The sequence below is a fragment of the Bombina bombina genome, chromosome 3 (assembly GCF_027579735.1).
Source record: "Bombina bombina isolate aBomBom1 chromosome 3, aBomBom1.pri, whole genome shotgun sequence".
Lineage (NCBI taxonomy): Eukaryota > Metazoa > Chordata > Amphibia > Anura > Bombinatoridae > Bombina > Bombina bombina.
Window position 1 is genome coordinate 199,090,190 of NC_069501.1, and position 25,175 is coordinate 199,115,364.

At 38.8% G+C, this 25,175-nt stretch overlaps 1 protein-coding gene across 1 annotated transcript in view; it reads right to left on the reverse strand.

Annotated features, from left to right (window-relative positions):
* The window catches only part of ACE2 (angiotensin converting enzyme 2), a 104,747-nt gene that overhangs the window by 39,343 nt on the left and 40,229 nt on the right, over positions 1–25,175 (reverse strand). The window contains exons 3-8 of the mRNA XM_053706079.1: positions 10,950–11,043; positions 9,571–9,714; positions 5,515–5,627; positions 4,943–5,051; positions 1,491–1,588; positions 992–1,161 (exon numbers count right to left, since the gene is read on the reverse strand). Coding sequence (XP_053562054.1) covers positions 992–1,161; positions 1,491–1,588; positions 4,943–5,051; positions 5,515–5,627; positions 9,571–9,714; positions 10,950–11,043 — 728 coding nt within the window. The remainder of the gene's footprint in view (positions 1–991; positions 1,162–1,490; positions 1,589–4,942; positions 5,052–5,514; positions 5,628–9,570; positions 9,715–10,949; positions 11,044–25,175) is intronic.

The following is a 25,175-nucleotide window of genomic DNA, read 5'->3' on the forward strand; positions in this document are numbered from 1 at the left end:
ACAGTATAGTGTAAATATAACTTTTATATGCACTGGGAAACAAATGAGTGTGCCTTACTTTATTGCTGTATTCGCTTTATTGTGGTGGTCTGGAACCGAACCCGCATTATATCTGAGGTATGCCTACTAGGGGCAAAAATGTAGATTGATATTACTACTTCATGGCACATTGAATTTAAAGGGACAGTCTACACAAAATTGTTTTTGTTTAAAAAAGAGAGATAACGCCTTTATTCCCCATTCCCCAGCTTTGCACAACCAACATTGTTATATTAATATACTTTATAACATTTAAACCTCTACATTTCTGCCTGTTTCTAAGCTCCTACAGACAGCCTCTTATCATATGCATTTTTATTCGTTTTTCACAAGAGACTGCTAATCCATGTGGTCCATATAGATATCATTGTGCTCTCTCCCGTGGAGTTGTGCAGGACACAGCACTTATTGGATAAAATGCAAGTCAATAGATAATAAATAAATAGCCATGTGATAAGGGGACTGTCTTTCATATGCATTAGAGGTATTTTCAACTTTAGCAATACCGCACTATAGATCTTTTACTTTCGGGTCTTTAATCTTACTTTTGAATTTGATGAAATTGTCTATTGATTAGAGACTACTAGATGAATGTATATTCACCACAGATTAAATGTTAGATACATTTCATTTAAATTGATCACAGTGGGGACTCTATAGCTTTCTACATTTTTCCACATTTTCTTTCAACATCGATATGAAAGTGGTAAAAATATACTAAAATATGCTTGTTTTTATGAAATATGTTAAGTTAAAGTTGTTAGGTTTCATTTTGAATCTGAGAAGTGCATGCCTCAGCCTGTACATAGCTGTTATGAGTGATTAAAGCTCATTGGCTTATGATAAAGTCTCCCACAGCTCTATTGATGGATAGGGACATGCATACAAGGATTAGAACACACACATGTATATATATTAGCACAGAAAGATTCATTTGTTAAAAATTTGGTACCTGAAATCTTTCATTCCCAGATCCCAAGCTGTAGGGTGGCATACAACGCTCCTTCCATCGCCAGGTTCTTGGAGCATAGAATTTGTCCAGAAATTAGGAAGTAATTCAAACAGTCCAATAGACATGAAAAATGATTCAGCTTCCCTGAACATTTTATCTACTGTCCAGTTCTGAAAGCCAAAATATAGTTTGTTTATTTATTTATTCGTAAAATGTATTCTAAAAATGTACTTATTTTATAGAAATGCTTGAGGGATCTATCTGTCATTCTTTTAGTTTAATATACAGAATCTATGTAAAGCCAAGTTGTGATTAACAGGAAACTTGCATTGATTAGTAACTTATTTCAGAAACAGTGATTGTTTCTACAAATACCTTCTAATAAAATATCTTAAACTCACCATATTAAACAAAAAAGTATGCTCTTGGTTTCAACAAGAATTTTTAATTTAAAAAAACAAAAAAAAAAGTTTAAGATTCCATATATGATTTAAATTACCTGTTTAATCATGGCAGGGGTCACATCAATGCTTTCTTTATCTGGAAATGGAATCGCCAGAGGGTACAAATTTGTCCAAAACCTGCCCCACATGTCTCCTGTAATCCAGAGAATATCAATAACACATTTGAACATATTCTGGACATATGCAGACATAAATTATGCTAATATTCAGCATTTAAATGGCCAGCAGAGAAAATGCAAAAAGTGGTGGAATAGGGAAAAATAAATACAACAATATTTTAATGACTGTTCAGTAACTGATGTCTAATATTAAAGTTTCAATACAAGCAAATAGAATTTTATATATACTATACTGCCACTTTTATCCATCCTAATTACAACATTTCCCACTTTTAATAGGTTTAGAAACACACGTACACACATAGATACATAGGGGCCTATTTACTATGGTGCGAGTGGACATGATCGGATATAGCGGATCATGTCCGCTGTACATCGATAAATGCTGACAGCATACGCTGTCAGCATTTATCATTGCACCAGCAGTTCTTGTGAACTGCTGGTGCAATGCCGCTCCCTGCAGATTCGCGGCCAAAAGGCCGTTAGCAGGGGGTGTCAATCAACCCGATCGTATTCGATTGGGTTGATTTCTGTCCGCCGCCTCAGAGCAGGCGGACAAGTTATGGAGCAGCGGCCTTTAGACTGCTGCTTCATAACTTCTGTTTCTGGCGAGCCATACGGAGCTTGATAAATTTGTCCCATACACACTACATACACTGGTGTTTTACAACCATAGCTGGGTAATACAAGAAGTGGTCATTTGTTATTGATCTTCACTTATTTTTGCAGATTCCAGAAGGCAAAGGACACCAAGGGCCAGATTATAAGTGGGTTTTCACGGTCGTTTCCACACAGGTTAAATTGCGCTCGTATTACGAGTTGAAAGAAAATGCAATCGTGTGAGCACAATGACAATTTACTCTAGAATGATTACCGCAAATTCCGAGCTGTGGTTATCTGTTTCTCAAAAATAAAACGTTGCACAAAACACATCAAAAAAGTTATAAGTGCTCAAAGATATGAGGTCTCAGGTGTTAAAGAAAAGGGCAGACAAAGGGCTTTAACATAGAGATACATACATATACATGTTTGTTCATATATATTTCACATTCCAATGTTCTGCACATAGCAAAATATGTTATATGTATTTATAAATATACTGTATATTCCTATATATATGTATATACAGTATATCTATACCTATATATAATCATGTATATATACATATATATAATATATATATATATATATATATATATATATATATATATATATATGTATAGCTATATATTGTACAAAAATACCCTCGGATATATGTAGAAATATGTATTTATGAGTAAATAGAACATTTTCTTCTATGTGAAGAACATTGGAATTTGAAATATTCATATTTCATGTCGGGTTTGCACACTTGAGAATATGCAATCAGATTTGCTCAGAAGTAGGGTGTTGGATTTTTTTCCATGCGCAAAAAGTTTACTTCTAGCACAATTAGCACTCTAGCAAAAGCACTAAATAGCGCTCCACTCTGGGATTTTGCCGTTTCTCTTGTTCAGAGAAGGATTGCCTAGTATTTTGGGGCTGGACTGTACATTGAAGTCAGGATCAGACTGATATGCTTCAGGAAAGTTCTTCTCTGTGAAAGGCACATGTTGAGCAAAAAGAGGCTGCTTCTTGGGTGGTAACTAGCCATAGAACAAGCTATTATGCTATTATTCGTTCCCAGGTTGAGCGCTTCTCTCTTTTTATTTATGCAAATTATGACACTTAGGGAAGTCTCCCTAAGTGTGATGCGGGAATCCAGATGTGGACCCGTTGCTCAGTGTGCCTAGAGGGATATGGCTGCACCTCACTGACGAGGCCCACAATAGGCCAAAATGTACGTCTGGGGTTTTGCTATTTCGCTCGTTCAGAGAGGGATTGCCTGGACTGTACTGTGAAGTCAGGATTAGACTGATATGCTTCAGGAAAGTTCTCTGTGAAAGCCACATATTGAGCAAACAGAGGCTGCTTCTTGGGTGGTAACTGGCCATAGAACAAGCTATTATGCTATTGTTCGTTCCCAGGTTGACCGCTTCTCTCTTTTTATTTAGCGCTCCACTCATAATCTGGCCCCAAGATCACATAAGATCTGGGTTGACCCACAACTCCTGCTATTATAATAGAAGTATGTATTAAAATCAGATATTATTTACAAAGTTCAAAGCCTCTTAAAATGAGAAAGTTGAAAGGATAAGGGACATTTAACGCCTTAGTGACCAGACCACTTTTCCATTTTCTGACCGTTTGGGACCAGGGCAGGCTATGTTTGCATTTCTGCGGTGTTTGTGTTCAGCTGTAATTTTCCTCTTACTTATTTACTGTACCCACGCATATTATATTTCATGCCACCATTTCACCTTCAAATGTGATCAAATAAAAAAAATCGCTAACTTTTTCACAAACTTTTTTACAAATTTTCTCACTGAAATTATTTACAAACAGATTGTGCAATTATGGCGCAAAAGGTTGTAAATGCTTCTCTGGGATCCCCTTTCGTCAGAAATAGCAGACATATATGGCTTTGTTGTTGCTTTTTGGTAATTAAAAAGCCGCTAAATGCTGCTGCGCACCACACTTGTATTATGTCCAGCAGTGAAGGGGTTAATTAGGTAGATTGTAGGGAGCTTGTAGGGTTAATTTTAACTTTCATGTAGTGTAGTAGACAACCCAAAGTATTGATCTAGGCCCATTTTTGTATATTTCATGCCACCATTACACCGCCAAATGCGATTAAATAACAAAAATTGTTAACTTTTTCACTAACTTTAGGTTTCTCACTGAAATTATTTACAATTAGCTTGTGCAATTATGGCACAAATGGTTGTAAGTGCTTCTCTGGGATCCCCTTTGTTCAGAAATAGCATATATATGGCTTTGGCATTGCTTTTTGGTTATTAGAAGGCAGCTAAATGCCACTGCGCACCACACTTGTATTACTCCCAGCAGTGAAGGGGTTAATCAGGTAGCTTGTAGGGCGCTTGTAGGGTTACTTTAGTGTAGAGATCAGTATCCCACCTGACACATCCCCCCCCTCATCCCCCCCTGACCCCTCACATAGATGAGTCTATCTGAAGCATTCATGATAGATTGGAACAGGGTCGGCAGCATTTGGAAAAACCACTTACGAGTAGATTACAGTAGTCAAATGAGACTAATTAGTGAATTAATATTTTGATAGTGTCTCTTGGGTAGGCAAAGGGCAAATCTGTGAGATGTGTAGGTACACTCATCAGGATTTGGTAATGACTTGTATATATGGAGTGAATGACAGCTTAGAGTCCATGCTTCTTAATGCATCATAAGTCATTTGTGACACCACAAGTTAATCTTAATATCTCCCAAACATTTTTACACATACACCAAAACCAACAGAAATTATTGTTTACCTAGTAAATGTGCAGGAAGGAAGCCAGTGGAACCAATTTTTTCTTCTCCATAATGTTTTTGTAACTTTGCTCTCACATATGTGTGCAATTCTTTGTACAGTGGAAGTGTCTGAAATGATAAAGCATGCTAATCACAGAACTATCCTTTTGTGATGTGCCACTCTGCTACAAAATAGTATAGGTTTACATGTCAACCTATTTAAATATCTGTTTATTACAAAACTATGAAATCTGTTCCAATTTTAAAGAATAATTAAAATTATGAAACTATCATACCTATATAATATAACCTTATATTTCTTGCATGTCATCCGCAATAGACAGATGACACCTATTTTTTTCTGCAGATATGCACTTGTGGTCAAACTAATACACCTATTTTCAAAATGATTATATTTTTTTTCAAGTAAAAAAATAAACACCATAGGAAATGATAAGAGGTTAGACTGATGTATGGCAGAGCTAACAATAGCCAGATTTGAATGAGCAAGTATATGAGCCAGCACAAATGTAGTTTCTTAATAATGTTCCTGACCAGTCATATATAATTTTGACATAGAAATGATTAATACCTCATAAAATGTTTTTTCTGCATCCATTTTCAGGTCTTCACGGCTATAGGCGTATTTCCCATTACTCAGAGTTTCGTAGTTTCCTCTCCAGTAATCTCCATAATCAGCATAATCTTAGCATAGAGAGATTAAACATTCAATGATTGATTTAGAATTTTGCCACTAGTTAATACCGTTCACTTTTCGTTACATTTTTTTCTTGTGGTGCACTGGATTGTGTTTTCCCATATATGTTGAAAACGTTTTCTAGACTTTAGATGGAATGAGTCTGTCCTTAAATTAAAGTGAAGGTAAACTTTGGTGAATGAAAGGCCGTTTTTTAAAAATACTATTAAAAACAGGGGCACTTTTCAAAGTTTACAAATCAGCCGTTTTGATTAAAAAATTACCTTTTTTTCTTTTCACAGCTACAGCAGCTTTCCCCTCCTGGAAATCCTCTCTTCACACGTCAGCAATGACTAATCCGGCTTCCTCCAATCACGTCTTTCCCCCCAGGGTGGTTATTGCCTGAGGCCATGCTGTGATTGGAGGAAGCCGGATTAGTCATTGCTGATGTGTGAAGAGAGGATTTCCAGGAGGGGTAAGCTGCTGTAGCTGTGAAAAGAAAAAAAGGTACGTTTTTTATCAAAACGGCTGCTTTGTAAACTTTGATGAATGAAAGTACCCCTGTTTTTAATAGTAACTTTAAAAAATGGGCTTTCATTCACCAAAGTTTACCTTCACTTTTAGTAATCTGCTCAGATAAGGACCTCTTTACTTAACCACAACAGGTTCACATTTTTAATGACATAATTATGGTAGAGGTTACATAATTATAGTAATAATAATAATACTATTCCATTATGTGAGAACATGAAAGGAAAAGTATTCCTGGTATTTTTGGTTAGATAAGTAAGATAACTTTTTTAAAGGTTCAGGAAAATAATAATACTTTACCAGATAGTTGTATTAAAAATGCCATCTAATTTTTTAATATTGGTACTTATTAACTGATCCCACACTGATTGTGGAACATACGAAGGCTGCAGCTGCTGCCTATACATTGTAAGAACTCTTCAGAGTTTCTGTATGTTCCAATATCAGCACTTTGGTTTGTGTCAAAGGTGCTAAGTTTTGAGTAAAAAATTAGATTGTGAGAGGTGTTTTTAGAACAACAATATTACAAGGTTTTATTAAACAGTGTGCTGAAGCTAAATATGTTTACAGCCCTTTTATATGTTTTCTGCGTATATTAGGGGATTTTAACATTGAATCTTGATGACATATGACAGCTACTCTATTGGTTAGGCTACAAAAGCTGTTTTATGAGTATTAAAGGGACATGATACCCAAATGCTAAAACACTTGAAAGTCATGCAGCATGTAAAAAGCTGACTAGAAAATATCACCTGAAAATCGCTATGTAAAAAAGAAAGATATTTTACCTCAACGTTTCCTAAGTATTCACACCCCATTGTAAAGGATTTTAAGCAGCAAATCAGTATGCCTGTTCCGGGACCTGCAAGAGAGTGTGCCTCATGCACACTCATGTTATTTCCCTATTCAGTTTAAGGAAGTTTACTATGAAATCTCATGAGCGCTCCCTAAAGACTCTACTGTTCAGGGATGCATACAACCTATGCTAGCCTTACTTTATACCAGTTCCACTCCTCCATTGCTATCCCCTAAACCACCTTAAGTCCAGCTGTTTGTAGATCACCTTCTTAAGAGCTGATTACAACAGTGCAACTCTTGGCAGGGCCCTCTACCCATTTGATCCCTTTAATTGTTTTGTTGTACTACCCTCTGTTTACAGCGCTGCAGAATCTGTTGGCGCTCTACAAATAACTGATAATAATAATAATAATAATAATAATAATGAGATCACAGTAAAACAGTTAATGACCTTAACAGTGCTGATACTGATTGGCTCCCGGTTATTTCTTCCTTTTCTTTTTTTTACCTGCAGCTGGGCAGTAACTGAAAGATAACTATTTACACAACACTAAGACCTAGATTTGGAGTTTGGCGGTAGCCGTGAAAACCAGCGTTAGAGGCTCCTAACGCTGGTTTTAGGCTACCGCCGGTATTTAGAGTCACTCAAAATAGGGTCTAACGCTCACTTTTCAGCCGCGACTTTTCCATACCGCAGATCCCCTTACGTCAATTGCGTATCCTATCTTTTCAATGGGATCTTCCTAACTCCGGTATTTAGAGTCGTTTCTGAAGTGAGCGTTAGACATCTAACGACAAAACTCCAGCCGCAGGAAAAAAGTCAGTAGTTAAGAGCTTTCTGGGCTAACGCCGGTTCATAAAGCTCTTAACTACTGTACTCTAAAGTACACTAACACCCATAAACTACCTATGTACCCCTAAACCGAGGTCCCCCCACATCGCCGCCACTCGATTACATTTTTTTAACCCCTAATCTGCCGACCGCCACCTATGTTATACTTATGTACCCCTAATCTGCTGCCCCTAACACCGCCGACCCCTGTATTATATTTATTAACCCCTAATCTGCCCCCCACAACGTCGCCGTCAGCTACCTACACTTATTAACCCCTAATCTGCCGTCCGCACGCCGCCGCCAGCTACATTATCCCTATGTACCCCTAATCTGCTGCCCCTAACACCGCCGACCCCTATATTATATTTATTAATCCCTAATCTGCCCCCCACAACGTCGCCTCAGCCTGCCTACACTTATTAACCCCTAATCTGCCGAGCGGACCGCACCGCTACTATAATAAAGTTATTAACCCCTCACTAACCCTATAATAAATAGTATTAACCCCTAATCTGCCCTCCCTAACATCGCCGACACCTAACTTCAATTATTAACCCCTAATCTGCCGACCGGAGCTCACTGCTATTCTAATAAATGTATTAACCCCTAAAGCTAAGTCTAACCCTAACACTAACACCCCCTAAGTTAAATATAATTTAAATCTAACGAAATAAATTAACTCTTATTAAATAAATTATTCCTATTTAAAGCTAAATACTTACCTGTAAAATAAATCCTAATATAGCTACAATATAAATTATATTTATATTATAGCTATTTTAGGATTTATATTTATTTTACAGGTAACTTTGTATTTATTTTAACCAGGTACAATAGCTATTAAATAGTTAAGAACTATTTAATAGCTAAAATAGTTAAAATAATTACAAATTTACCTGTAAAAGAAATCCTAAACTAAGTTACAATTAAACCTAACACTAGACTATCAATAAATTAATTAAATAATTAGGGGTTAATAAATATAATATAGGGGTTGGCGGTGTTAGGGGCAGCAGATTAGGGGTACATAAGGATAATGTAAGTAGCGGCGGTTTACGGAGCAGCAGATTAGGCATTAAAAATAATATGCAGGGGTCAGCGATAGCGGGGGCGGCAGATTAGGGGTTAATAAGTGTAAGGTTAGGGGTGTTTAGACTCGGGGTACATGTTAGAGTGTTAAGTGCAGACGTCGGAAGGGTTACCGCATAGCAAACAATGGGGCTGCGTTAGGAGCTGAACGCGGCTTTTTTGCAGGTGTTAGGTTTTTTTTCAGCTCAAACAGCTCCATTGTTTCCTATGGGAGAATCGTGCACGAGCACGTTTTTGAGGCTGGCCGCGTCCGTAAGCAACTCTGGTATCGAGAGTTGAAGCTGCGTTAAAAATGCTCTACGCTCCTTTTTTGGAGCCTAACGCAGCCTTTATGTGGACTCTCGATACCAGAGTTATTTTTATGGTGCGGCCAGTAAAACGCGGGCGTTAGTTTTTCGGGTCGTTACCGACAAAACTCCAAATCTAGCCGTATCTCTGATGAGCTGAGGAAATTGTGAGTTAAATATCTTCCTTTTTCATATAGAGATGTTCAGGAGATATTTTCCTATCAGCTTTTTACAGTTATGCTGCATCACTTTCAAGGGATTTGGCATATGAGTATTATATTTAAAAATCTGCATTGATTTAAATTTGTCTCAATGATGTCCCATAAAACACACACACACACTTACAAAAAACATATTTTTTCAGAAAAAAGTAAGGATTTTCTATTTATATGCATTGAGGATTTTACTCACTATTAAGGCGTGCTGCTTCATTTTCCAAGTCTACATATTCTTCATATAATGGTCTCATTTTCTTTCCAGCCTCTGCTCTCCAGCCTTCCCAAGCCCAGAGTCTTTCCTCATAGTTGTCACTGTTTGACATTATTAGGTCCAGTCCTGTGTACATTACCAATATAAAAAAGTGTTTATGTATGTAGCAAAAATGACATAACATTTGGTAAAAATACAGTACAGTTATTATGCTCTGCAACACAAAATCCACTTATATACAAGAGGTAGGTCACAATCTTTAAGAAAATATTATCTAATGATTTATCTACATAAGCTTCCATAGGTAAATAGTTTTATTAAGCTGTTGTACTTAAAGAAACTTAACAAATAGTGTTTATAGTGTTGCTTTTTAAATAAATGATATTATTATTACTATAATTATTATTACTGTTATTATTATTATTATTATTGATAATAACAACAATAATAATAATTTATCTGTATATATGTTTGTATGTATACATGTGTGTGTGTATGTGTGTGTATGTGTTTGTGCATATTACTATGTATACAGTAGATATCCTTTATCTGGGCATATTAGGATACCTATATGTGTTCTATGTAAAAGGGCATTCTAATACAAAATATAATAGTTTTAATGGGTTAAACACATCCCACAAGAATTGCAGCTCTTGATCAGGAAACAGGTGGTGCAGTAACAGCAAATCCAGGAAAGAGCCACAGCACCTCCGTTATGCAGCAGTAACAGCAGTCAGACATACCAGCCAATCACCCACTGCAATGATTCAAGCTTTACCTATGTATGTAACTTCTTTGTGGGAGAAGTTGTTCACAATGTGTGGTTTGATAATTATTGCTATGTTAATTGCTGGTGATGCTTTTGATGTTGATGGCGTCTCAATTTACTTCTTTTATCAATTTTGCTTCATTCTCTTGGTATCCTTTATTGAAGCAGCAACAATGCACTACTGGGAGCTAGATGAACAAATTGGTAAACCAATGACAAGAGGCATTTATGTTCAGCCACCAATCAGCAGCTATTTCCCTTCTCCTGAGCCTACCTAGATATCCTTTTCAACAAAGGATACCAAGAGAACAAAGTCAATTAGCTAATAGAAGTACATTCTAAAGTTGTTTAAAATTGTGTGCTCTCTCTGAATCACAAAAGAAAGATAATAAAGATAGTGCTGATGACAAACAATGTCCCTTTAACAGTAAATACATTTAAGAGCAACCTGCAGACCTCGGCATTGGAAAATTGGAAAGGTTTGATAGACTAAAAAGATAGCAAATGTATATAAATTAAAGCTACTCTCAATTTACAATACTGTTTGATTTGCTGACAATGACTACTGTAGATGCATTTTATACTCACACACCTGGTTCAAACGCCAGACAATCCTTTGGGTTATTTGGCTTGCATACTTTTGCTGTGCTGTAAATTGTACTCATGTCATTTAAAATTTGATTCAACTGCAAAACAAATCATAATGATGTTAAATATTTCTATAGTATTTAATATAACCTACATCTGTGTATTGTGTGTGTGTTGTACAATATACAGTTCCAAGGGGAGGATCAGCACTTAAATTAGTATATCAGCAACTGCCAGTGTGTCAGTCTCACTGGACTTGTAGCAGCTTCAAAAAACATGAGGGTCTGAAGACCCAGGTTTCTGATCTGATGTATAATATGGGCATGTGGCTTACAAAAGGGTTCCAAGGGATTGGGGCCTGATATTGTATGCATGTGGCACATAAAGGCACTTCACGGTCAGGGGTATGATTTTAAGTTAGTTGTGAATATGTAGTTGACAGAGTGGCAGCTTGGCTAGGGGTACGATCTGAGGTCTTATCGATGAGTAGTTTTATTTTAGTTTTACACAAAGCTGTGAGTTTAAAAAATATAAACATATAATTCAAGATTAGAAGTGGAGCGTAATAATGGTAGCACTATGGTGCACTAACATCACAAGAGCTTAAAGGGACACTGAACCCAATTTTTTTCTTTTGTGATTGAGATAGAGCATGCCATTTTAAGCAACTTTCTAATTTACTCGATTTATCAATTTGTCTTCATTCTCTTGGTATGTTTATTTGAAAAGTAAGAATGTCAGTTTAGATGCCGGCCCATTTTTGGTGAACAACCTGGGTTGTCCTTGCTGATTGGACAGCACCAATAAACAAGTGCCGTCTATGGTTCTGAACCCAAAAATTGCTGGCTCCTTAGCTTAGATGCCTTCTTTTTCAAATAAAGATAGAAAGAGAATGAAGAAAACTTTATAATAGGAGTAAATTAGAAAGTTGCTTAAAGGGCCATAATACACAAATGTTTAAACACTTGAAAGTGATGCAGTATAGCTGTAAAAAGCTGACTAGAAAATATCTCCTGAACATCTCTATGTAAAAAAGAAAGATATTTTACCTCAAAAGTTCCTCAGTAGCCACATCCCATTGTAAAGGATTTCTAAGCAGCATATTAGTATGTCTGTCCTGGGACATCTGAAAGGATGAGCCTCGTGAACTCTCATATTATTTCACCAATCAGGTAAAGGAAGCTTACTATGAAATCTCATGAGAGTTAAGTCAAATCTCATGAGATCACAGTAAGAGTTCATGACCTCAGCACTGCTGATGCTGATTGGCTGCAGTTCATTTCTTCATTTTTTAATTTTTTTTTACCTGCAGCTGGGAACAGCTGAGTATAACTTTTTACACAGAACTTACTCTGCTGAGCTGAGGAGATTGTGAGGTAAAATATCTTCCTTTTTTACATAGAGATGCTCAGGGGATATTTTCCTGTCAGCTTTTTACAGTTATACTGCATCAGTTTCAAGTGATTTAGCATATGAGTATTATGTCCCTTTAATATTGCATGCTCTATGTGAATCAGGAAAGAAAAATATTTGGGTTCAGTGTCCCTTTAATCCTTAGTGCTTCCATTTTTACTTATTTTTACTACAAGTTGAAAGTAACATGTTAACACTTAAAGGGACAGTCTAGTCAAAATTAAACTTTCATGATTCAGATAGGGCATGCAATTTTAAACAACTTTCCAATCTACTTTTATCATCAAATTTGCTTTGTTCTCTTTGTGGTATTTTTGAAAGGTTGATTTCTAAACTGTTGAAAACCGCGTCTTAGCTCAGAGCATTTTGAATTTTTTTTACAGTTAGAGAGTACTAGTTCATGTGTGTCACAGAGATACCATTGTGCTCACTCCCGTGGAGTTATTTAGGAGTCTGCACTGATTGGCTAACCTGCATGTCTGTCAAAAGCACTGAGATAAGGGGGAAGTCTGCAGAGGTTTAGATACAAGGTAATAACAGAGGTAAATATATAACAGTGTAGGTTATGCAAAACTGGGGAATGGGTAATAAAGGGATTATCTCTCTTTTTAAACAAAAAAAATCTGGTTTAGACTGTCCCTTTAAGAGAATGCCTAGAGAAAACTAACATCTGAAGGTCGGATAATACGGCCATACTAAAGGCTAGATTATGAGTTGAGCGCTAACAGTTACAAGTGAGCAATTAGGGGTTTATTACGGGTGTTGTGTGCATCAGGTTTTCCGCTAGTATTAAAAGTTGAAAGTAAATGCAATCGCTTGACCGCAATTAAAATTAATGCTCGTCGGGTTAGCGCACCCTCAGAGCTCTGGGTAATTGTTTCACAAAACACATCAAAATACATTACAAAGTACAGTTACATTCATAATAACACCATCTAATGAAAATTATTTTTAAAAGATATAGCACGAAAAAGGGCTCAAAGATATGAGGTCTAAGGTGTTAGAAAAAAAGACAGGCAAAGGGCTTTAACATAGAGTTACATATATATTACATATATATTACATATATATTCAGTATATATGTGTTAGGGGACACATGGGGATTTATACCACTGGTAGATTTCACTATAGCATGGTATTTATAGGAGTATGCTTAATATGTGCTCTCTCTGCATATCCTATTCTTTGTTATATTATGGTACACATATGAGTATATTTGATATGTCTTCTTTGATATATTCACTTTTTGATATATTCACTATATGTTTTATTTAGATTTGTGTGTTTAATATGTACTGTCTTCATGATGAGCAGCTGCTAACACTTGCAATGTATGTGAAATTCAATAGGGATTTCTGTGTTGTTGAGGATCACTATGGTAACCACTTTTGGTGCAATTTTCACTGGGGGAGGGTCTTATTTGGCTTTATATTTTCAGTCATTTTTGGTTTGTGCTTGTCTGAGGAAGGGGAGTGTGTCCCCGAAACGTCACGCTTGATAATAAACACTTGATGTAAAGACCAGTGAGTGCCTTCCTTTACCTTGCATATTTACCTGCTGGCACCCTGGCACGAAAGAACTTTGAAAGTGAGAGTGCTCTCTACATATTATATACACAGTATATATATATATATATATATATATATGCGGTTAACAGGGAGGAGAACTGCACCCCTGAGATAGAACAAAAGCTAGAATAACTTCCATGCCTGTTCATTTATATTGCAACTCAGGGTGCTTGTTCTTTTAGCACACTATGCCCCTTCACAGAGAAAAAATATCCTGTAGCATATCAGTCTGATCCTGCCCAATGACAGTCCAGCGCCGAAATACCAGGCAATTCTTCTCTGAACAAGGGAATCAACAACCCCAGACGATCGTATAAATGAGCAGGCATGGAAGTTATTCTAGCTTTTGTTCTATCTCAGGGGTGCAGTTCTCCTCCCTGTTAACCGCATATGTAAATTACTCTTAGGTCTCCCTAAGAGTAATGGGTAATCCAGACGTGGACCCCGTGCACACATGCCCTTAGAGAGATACAACTGCACCTCACTGACGAGGCCCACAGAAGGCCGAAACGATCGTCTGGGGTTGTTGCTTCCCTTGTTCAGAGAAGAATTGCCTGGTATTTCGGCGCTGGACTGTCATTGGGCAGGATCAGACTGATATGCTACAGGATATTTTTTCTCTGTGAAGGGGCATAGTGTGCTAAAAGAACGAGCACCCTGAGTTGCAATATAAATGAACAGGCATGGAAGTTATTCTAGCTTTTGTTCTATCTCAGGGGTGCAGTTCTCCTCCCTGTTAACCACATATGTAAATTACTCTTAGGTCTCCCTAAGAGTAATGGGTAATCCAGACGTGGACCCCGTGCACACATGCCCTTAGAGAGATACAACTGCACCACACTGACGAGGCACACAGAAGGCCGAAACGATCGTCTGGGGTTGTTGCTTCCCTTGTTCAGAGAAGAATTGCCTGGTATTTCGGCGCTGGACTGTCATTGGGCAGGATCAGACTGATATGCTACAGGATATTTTTTCTCTGTGAAGGGGCATAGTGTGCTAAAAGAACGAGCACCCTGAGTTGCAATATAAATGAACAGGCATGGAAGTTATTCTAGCTTTTGTTCTATCTCAGGGGTGCAGTTCTCCTCCCTGTTAACCGCATATGTAAATTACTCTTAGGTCTCCCTAAGAGTAATGGGTAATCCAGACGTGGACCCCGTGCACACATGCCCTTAGAGAGATACAACTGCACCTCACTGACGAGGCCCACAGAAGGCCGAAACGATCGTCTGGGGTTGTTGCTTCCCTTGTTCAGAGAAGAATTGCCTGGTATTTCGGCGCTGGACAGTCATTGGGCAGGATCAGACTGATATGCTACAGGATATTTTTTCTCTGTGAAGGGGCATAGTGTGCTAAAAGAACGAGCACCCTGAGTTGCAATATAAATGAACAGGCATGGAAGTTATTCTAGCTTTTGTTCTATCTCAGGGGTGCAGTTCTCCTCCCTGTTAACCGCATATGTAAATTACTCTTAGGTCTCCCTAAGAGTAATGGGTAATCCAGACGTGGACCCCGTGCACACATGCCCTTAGAGAGATACAAACTGCACCTCACTGACGAGGCCCACAGAAGGCCGAAACGATCGTCTGGGGTTGTTGCTTCCCTTGTTCAGAGAAGAATTGCCTGGTATTTCGGCGCTGGACTGTCATTGGGCAGGATCAGACTGATATGCTACAGGATATTTTTTCTCTGTGAAGGGGCATAGTGTGCTAAAAGAACGAGCACCCTGAGTTGCAATATAAATGAACAGGCATGGAAGTTATTCTAGCTTTTGTTCTATCTCAGGGGTGCAGTTCTCCTCCCTGTTAACCGCATATGTAAATTACTCTTAGGTCTCCCTAAGAGTAATGGGTAATCCAGACGTGGACCCCGTGCACACATGCCCTTAGAGAGATACAACTGCACCTCACTGACGAGGCCCACAGAAGGCCGAAACGATCGTCTGGGGTTGTTGCTTCCCTTGTTCAGAGAAGAATTGCCTGGTATTTCGGCGCTGGACTGTCATTGGGCAGGATCAGACTGATATGCTACAGGATATTTTTTCTCTGTGAAGGGGCATAGTGTGCTAAAAGAACGAGCACCCTGAGTTGCAATATAAATGAACAGGCATGGAAGTTATTCTAGCTTTTGTTCTATCTCAGGGGTGCAGTTCTCCTCCCTGTTAACCGCATATGTAAATTACTCTTAGGTCTCCCTAAGAGTAATGGGTAATCCAGACGTGGACCCCGTGCACACATGCCCTTAGAGAGATACAACTGCACCTCACTGACGAGGCCCACAGAAGGCCGAAACGATCGTCTGGGGTTGTTGCTTCCCTTGTTCAGAGAAGAATTGCCTGGTATTTCGGCGCTGGACTGTCATTGGGCAGGATCAGACTGATATGCTACAGGATATTTTTTCTCTGTGAAGGGGCATAGTGTGCTAAAAGAACGAGCACCCTGAGTTGCAATATAAATGAACAGGCATGGAAGTTATTCTAGCTTTTGTTCTATCTCAGGGGTGCAGTTCTCCTCCCTGTTAACCGCATATGTAAATTACTCTTAGGTCTCCCTAAGAGTAATGGGTAATCCAGACGTGGACCCCGTGCACACATGCCCTTAGAGAGATACAACTGCACCTCACTGACGAGGCCCACAGAAGGCCGAAACGATCGTCTGGGGTTGTTGCTTCCCTTGTTCAGAGAAGAATTGCCTGGTATTTCGGCGCTGGACTGTTATTGGGCAGGATCAGACTGATATGCTACAGGATATTTTTTCTCTGTGAAGGGGCATAGTGTGCTAAAAGAACGAGCACCCTGAGTTGCAATATAAATGAACAGGCATGGAAGTTATTCTAGCTTTTGTTCTATCTCAGGGGTGCAGTTCTCCTCCCTGTTAACCGCATATGTAAATTACTCTTAGGTCTCCCTAAGAGTAATGGGTAATCCAGACGTGGACCCCGTGCACACATGCCCTTAGAGAGATACAACTGCACCTCACTGACGAGGCCCACAGAAGGCCGAAACGATCGTCTGGGGTTGTTGCTTCCCTTGTTCAGAGAAGAATTGCCTGGTATTTCGGCGCTGGACTGTCATTGGGCAGGATCAGACTGATATGCTACAGGATATTTTTTCTCTGTGAAGGGGCATAGTGTGCTAAAAGAACGAGCACCCTGAGTTGCAATATAAATGAACAGGCATGGAAGTTATTCTAGCTTTTGTTCTATCTCAGGGGTGCAGTTCTCCTCCCTGTTAACCGCATATGTAAATTACTCTTAGGTCTCCCTAAGAGTAATGGGTAATCCAGACGTGGACCCCGTGCACACATGCCCTTAGAGAGATACAACTGCACCTCACTGACGAGGCCCACAGAAGGCCGAAACGATCGTCTGGGGTTGTTGCTTCCCTTGTTCAGAGAAGAATTGCCTGGTATTTCGGCGCTGGACTGTCATTGGGCAGGATCAGACTGATATGCTACAGGATATTTTTTCTCTGTGAAGGGGCATAGTGTGCTAAAAGAACGAGCACCCTGAGTTGCAATATAAATGAACAGGCATGGAAGTTATTCTAGCTTTTGTTCTATCTCAGGGGTGCAGTTCTCCTCCCTGTTAACCGCATATGTAAATTACTCTTAGGTCTCCCTAAGAGTAATGGGTAATCCAGACGTGGACCCCGTGCACACATGCCCTTAGAGAGATACAACTGCACCTCACTGACGAGGCCCACAGAAGGCCGAAACGATCGTCTGGGGTTGTTGCTTCCCTTGTTCAGAGAAGAATTGCCTGGTATTTCGGCGCTGGACTGTCATTGGGCAGGATCAGACTGATATGCTACAGGATATTTTTTCTCTGTGAAGGGGCATAGTGTGCTAAAAGAACGAGCACCCTGAGTTGCAATATAAATGAACAGGCATGGAAGTTATTCTAGCTTTTGTTCTATCTCAGGGGTGCAGTTCTCCTCCCTGTTAACCGCATATGTAAATTACTCTTAGGTCTCCCTAAGAGTAATGGGTAATCCAGACGTGGACCCCGTGCACACATGCCCTTAGAGAGATACAACTGCACCTCACTGACGAGGCCCACAGAAGGCCGAAACGATCGTCTGGGGTTGTTGCTTCCCTTGTTCAGAGAAGAATTGCCTGGTATTTCGGCGCTGGACTGTCATTGGGCAGGATCAGACTGATATGCTACAGGATATTTTTTCTCTGTGAAGGGGCATAGTGTGCTAAAAGAACGAGCACCCTGAGTTGCAATATAAATGAACAGGCATGGAAGTTATTCTAGCTTTTGTTCTATCTCAGGGGTGCAGTTCTCCTCCCTGTTAACCGCATATGTAAATTACTCTTAGGTCTCCCTAAGAGTAATGGGTAATCCAGACGTGGACCCCGTGCACACATGCCCTTAGAGAGATACAACTGCACCTCACTGACGAGGCCCACAGAAGGCCGAAACGATCGTCTGGGGTTGTTGCTTCCCTTGTTCAGAGAAGAATTGCCTGGTATTTCGGCGCTGGACTGTCATTGGGCAGGATCAGACTGATATGCTACAGGATATTTTTTCTCTGTGAAGGGGCATAGTGTGCTAAAAGAACGAGCACCCTGATTTGCAATATAAATGAACAGGCATGGAAGTTATTCTAGCTTTTGTTCTATCTCAGGGGTGCAGTTCTCCTCCCTGTTAACCGCATATGTAAATTACTCTTAGGTCTCCCTAAGAGTAATGGGTAATCCAGACGTGGACCCCGTGCACACATGCCCTTAGAGAGATACAACTGCACCTCACTGACGAGGCCCACAGAAGGCCGAAACGATCGTCTGGGGTTGTTGCTTCCCTTGTTCAGAGAAGAATTGCCTGGTATTTCGGCGCTGGACTGTCATTGGGCAGGATCAGACTGATATGCTACAGGATATTTTTTCTCTGTGAAGGGGCATAGTGTGCTAAAAGAACGAGCACCCTGAGTTGCAATATAAATGAACAGGCATGGAAGTTATTCTAGCTTTTGTTCTATCTCAGGGGTGCAGTTCTCCTCCCTGTTAACCGCATATGTAAATTACTCTTAGGTCTCCCTAAGAGTAATGGGTAATCCAGACGTGGACCCCGTGCACACATGCCCTTAGAGAGATACAACTGCACCTCACTGACGAGGCCCACAGAAGGCCGAAACGATCGTCTGGGGTTGTTGCTTCCCTTGTTCAGAGAAGAATTGCCTGGTATTTTGGCGCTGGACTGTCATTGGGCAGGATCAGACTGATATGCTACAGGATATTTTTTCTCTGTGAAGGGGCATAGTGTGCTAAAAGAACGAGCACCCTGAGTTGCAATATAAATGAACAGGCATGGAAGTTATTCTAGCTTTTGTTCTATCTCAGGGGTGCAGTTCTCCTCCCTGTTAACCGCATATATATATATATATATATATATATATATATATATATATATATATATATATATATATATATATATATACCAATCCGATTCAGGGTGCACTCTCTAAGACCATGCAAGCTGCTGTGTAAAACATATAAGCCAAGTTCCTTTATTCTTACAGAATAAAAATGCTGCATTCACCAGTCTAAATAATATTGTAATTTATTCACCTCAATTCATCGTAGCACAATTTACCCCCAGACGTTTCGGTACCGGACTGGCACCTTTCTCAATGGGTAGATTAATAGTCTCCAAAAAACAATCTCTAACAAACTAACACACCTATTCCCTATTTAAACCCTAAAGCGTGCTCAAACATCCGGTCCAGCCAAACCAATGCGATCTCGCCACGTCACTAATGCCGTACACCTAATCCTGGAGTCTAAGCACATGGCTTATTACCATAGCCACTCCTCTTGTGACGAACATCAAGCTACCTCACCATTTGTTTTAATAGCTGTAGCGTGGATACGCAATGGACTGACTGATCACCGGATGCTCTAATTTAAAAACAAACTATTATTAATATGTTAAAAATATACAGATATATCACTAGTATATTACAGAAATTGCTAGTTTAAGCAAACTATTAAAACTTAGTAGTACCTAAATTCGTTCGTGCCAATTATAATATGGTAGAAACTCATATAGGCGGAACACACTCATTTATTGAGCCCCCAAGAGAATTGTATATCAAGAATAGCAGTGTGGCCATCATTGTTCATTTCAGAGGTGATGGTCTAGTATCCTTGTATTGCCAGATGAGACCTAGATCATCCAATCATAGCAAAGTCCAGCTATAAGAACACATTATAGTCCAATTGCCATTTAAACCTCTGGCAATGACAGTATCCAATCGATAAATCCATGAAGCCTCAACCTGTAGGAGGTTTTTATGCCTATCCCCACCTCTATTTAGTGGTGGCACATGATCAATTATCATAGTCCTTTGGCTGGCGGCCGTATGCCCTGCTTGCATAAAATGCCTAGCCACAGGTTGATCTGATTCTTGCTTGTCAATGGCTGCTCTTATGGCATGGCAATGATTAGCCACCCTCTCCCTGAATGTGGTTGAGGTCTTTCCCACATAAACCAGAGAACATGGACATGTCAAGATATATATTACAAAACTATTCGTGCACGTAAATCTGTGGAAGATCTTGTATTTCTTCCCCGTACAGGGATGGTGGAATTGTGATCCAGTCAACATGCAATTGCATGTTGTACAGTCTCCACATTTGAAGCAACCCAGTTTTTTTTAGCATCCATCCAAGTGCATTTCTGGTAGCATTTTACTGGGTCATTATGTACCAAAATGTCCTTCAAATTGGACGCCTTCCTATATACCATTCGTGGTGCATTTGTTTGTGTAAAAGGAAGAGACTTATCAGATTTCACAATGTCCCAGTTCTTTCGTACCGATTTCTCAAGTACCTTGTGTAGGGGGGTAAATGTGGTGATTAGATTGATATTATTGATGTTATCATTCTCATTCTTCATCTTATGTAGGAGTGCCCTTTGATCATATTGTGCCAATTTTTCTTGTGATTTATCAATGTCTACAGTTCTGTAGCCTCTCTCCTTGAGTTTTATCTTCATTTCATTTTCTTGGGAAGCTCTAGTCTCAATGAGTGTGTTATTACGTGGTACTCGCATGAGCTGTGAGGTGATCACACTCCTCTTTTGGTGTTCAGGATGAAAACTAGTGGATGAAAGAAGGGAGTTCTTATCTGTCGGTTTTGAATATAATGACGTATCAAACCTGAAAGTATCCCCAACTGAGTATTTTGAAATATTCAGATCCAAAAAAGGTATAGAGTCTATACTAAACTCATATTTAAAACATATTGGAGATTCCAATTTGTTAAGATTGTCAATCCAAATATTCAATGATTGTATTGAACCCCTCCATACCAAAAACACATCATCTATATATCTAAAATAAAATTTCATGTCAGAAACAGACAAGGTCCTCATCATGAATGTTTCATACCAAAGCATGTAAATGTTGGCATATGCGGGAGCCATACTTGAACCAATAACAGTCCCTGCTATTTGCAAAAAGAATTCTCTCTCGAATTTGAAGTAATTATTTTCCAAACAGAAGATTAACAATTCTAGCAAGAATTCTAAGGGGGGTCCCACATATACCAATGATGAACCTACCATGGATTTGACAGTCTGTACACCACCCACATGGGGAATAACAGTATATAGGCTGTCAACATCCATTGTTAAAAGTTTGTTTTTAAATTAGAGCATCTGGTGATCAGTCAGTCAGTTGCGTATCGACGCTACAGCTATTAGAACCGATGGCGACGTAGCTTGATGTTCGTCACAAGAGGAGTGGCTATGGTAATTAGCCATGTGCTTAGACTCCAGGATTAGGTGTACGGCATTAGTGACGTGGCGAGATCGCATTGGTTTGGCTGAACCGGATGTTTGAGCACACTTTAGGGTTTAAATAGGGAATAGGTGTGTTAGTTTGTTAGAGATTGTTTTTTGGAGACTGTTAATCTACCCATTGAGAAAGGTGCCAGTCCGGTACCGAAACGTCTGGGGGTAAATTGGGCTACGATGAATATAGTTGAATAAACTACAATATTATTTAGACCGGTGAGTGCAGTGTTTTTATTCTGTAAGAATAAAGGAACTTGGCTTATATGTTTTACGCAGCACCCTGGCAGTTGCTTGCATGGTCTTAGAGAGTGCACCTGCAATCGGATTGGAATGTAAAGCATTGAGGTGGCACCCTGCAATTACATTGTGATTTATGCTGAATGAAGCTGCAAACCATATTGTGACAAACTACACAGACTTGCTATTTTTTATTTTTCTCTCCTGAAATGCTCATACCTCTGTCTTTTTTCTGTCTATGGAATAGACTGTTTGTTTTTATATATAAATTGTTGAAATTTAAGTGGAAGTGTGTTACCTGAGTACACTTAATTCTATGGTAGTACCGACTTTTCTTTTCTTTGCTGTGTGTTAACAGTTAGATATAGTATCAAGATGGACACAGCAAGTTTTACACAACAGAAATTGTCCAATACCTGTGATGATTCTGTGAACAAAGAAGCTTTTATGTTCACAGAAGAGGATGCCGAAAGAATACGTGTGGTGGCGGACTTGCATGAGCTGAGAGGGGACATGCCCTTAGATATATATCATAAGCTTCTTAATTTACAAAAAAGGGAGGTTGATCATCACCTGCATTCTGTCTACTTGTCCAATTATCACAAAAATAAATATATACCTAGGGGTTTCTGTATTAAAAACATTCCTACTATAGGAAGGTCCAATCCTGATTTTTGCAGGAAATGGTGCTCAATTTTAAACAAGTGCTCATATGACCTTATTTTATTGGTAGTTGAGGAATCAAATAGGCTATATAATTTGATTAAAACTGAAATAAGTGATCTCAAACAACAGAGTTACCAGGTTTTGGTTAATGATACCAGTGAGAATTGGATGAAGAAACTGGAGACACAGGTTAACGAATATCATAATGATTTACTTTCCTTTAAAAACAATAAATTGGTTACTGTTGAAACAGATTACCATGAGAAAAGGATATATAGGTGGTTGTATGGGAAAGATGACTCAAATTTTCAATTTAGGCGTAGAAGACATTTTAAAAACAAACGCAATGTTGACACAGTTGATAGTAGTGGTGGGGATTCCTCAGAGGGAGATATTGAGACACCGAGTGGAGCTAGTGGCACTGAACTCCCTTTAGGAGGCATTACAACAAGGTCTTCCAACAAACCCCCTCTACCTTTATCAAAAATAAACAACACAGGAAATATACCAGAAGGGGAGGGTACAAAGAAAAAGCCCCCCAAAAGTAAATAGACATCATATATAATCTTAGTGATCGTCCTTTAAGTGAAAATGAAAAGAATTTGCTGAACAAGGGTTTGCCATTTGTCCCAACCCCTAGGAATGATAAATTTGAATGTTGATATGTATAAGTTGCAGAGACAATTGAGGATTAGGGATTTTTTTAAAGACAAACAACAGACCGTGTCCAGCAAATTCAAAGCTCCAAGTAGTTTTGACCCTGCTAACCATAATCCCTCCATTCAAAGCTTTACACAAATGGTTACTAATTATTTTGAACAAGCTAAATTAGATGGTTATTGTTCCAATCTTACTAGAGAAGAAAGAACAGCTTTACAAAGTTTAAAGGATAATCACACTAATATCATACATGCTGCAGATAAAGGTGTATCTATAGTGATCCAAAACTACACTGATTACCATAATTAAGCATATAGGCAATTATCTGACACCACCACCTATTGTAAATTGAGGGGCAATCCCACAATGTCCTATAAAAAATCTTTAGACTGCATCTTGAAATGTGGTGTTGAGGTTGGTATGATTAATGAAAATGAATATGAATTTATGAGTATAGCTTTTCCTATCATTCCAGTTCTATATTTACTTCCTAAAGTCCATAAAACTCTTATTAATCCCCCTGGCAGGCCTATTGTGTCTGCCAGGGATTCATTATGTTCTAAAGTAGCGGAATTTATTGATTATCACCTTAAACCTTTTTCTTTTATACTAAACTCTCCATCTTTGATCAGGAGGCTGCTTAATGTAGATTGGTTGGAGGAAGGAGATTTACTGGTAAAAATGGATGCTGACAGCCTGTATACCATTATTCCCCATGTGGGTGGTGTACAGGCTGTCAAATCCATGGTAGGTTCATCATTGGCATATGCGGGACCCTCCATAGAATTCTTGCTAGAATTGTTAACCTTCTGTTTGGAAAATAATTACTTCAAATTCGAGAGAGAATTCTTTTTGCAATAGCAGGGACTGCTATGGGTTCAAGTATGGCTCCCGCATATGCCAACATTTACATGCTTTGGTATGAAACATTCATGATGAGGACCTTGTCTGTTTCTGACATAAAAATGTATGTTAAATATATAGATGATGTGTTTTTGGTAAGGAGGGGTTCAATAGACTCAATGAATATTTGGATTGACAAGCTTAACAAATTGGAATCTCCAATACATTTTAAAAATGAGTTTAGTATAGACTCTATACCTTTTTTGGATCTGAATATTTCCAAATACTCTGTTGGGGATAGTTTCAGGTTTGCTACATCATTATATTCAAAACTGACAGATAAGAACTCCCTTCTTTCATCCACTAGTTTTCATCCTGAACACCAAAAGAGGAGTGTGATCACCTTACAGCTCATGTGAGTACCACGTAATAACACACTCATTTAGACTAGAGCTTCCCAAGAAAATGAAATGAAGATTAAACTCAAGGAGAGAGGCTAAAGAACTGTAGACATTGATAAATCACAAGAAAAATTGGCACAATATGATCAAAGGGCACTCCTACATAAGATGAAGAATGAGAATGATAACATCAATAATATCAATCTAATCACCACATTTACCCCCCTACACAAGGTACTTGAGAAATCGGTACAAAAGAACTGGGACATTGTGAAATCTGATAAGTCTCTTCCTTTTACACAAACAAATGCACCACAAATGGTATATAGGAAGGCGTCCAATTTGAAGGATATTTTGGTACATAATGACCCAGTAAAATGCTACCAGAAATGCACTTGGATGGATGCTAAAAAAAACTGGGTTGCTTCAAATGTGGAGACTGTACCACATGCAATTGCATGTTGACTGAATCCCAATTTCACCATCCCCGTATAGGGAAGAAATATAAGATCTTCCACAAATTGACGTGCACGAATAGTTTTGTAATATATATCTTGACATGTCCGTGTTCTCTGGTTTATGTGGGAAAGACCTCAACCACATTCAGGGAGAGGATGGCTAATCATTGCCATGCCATAA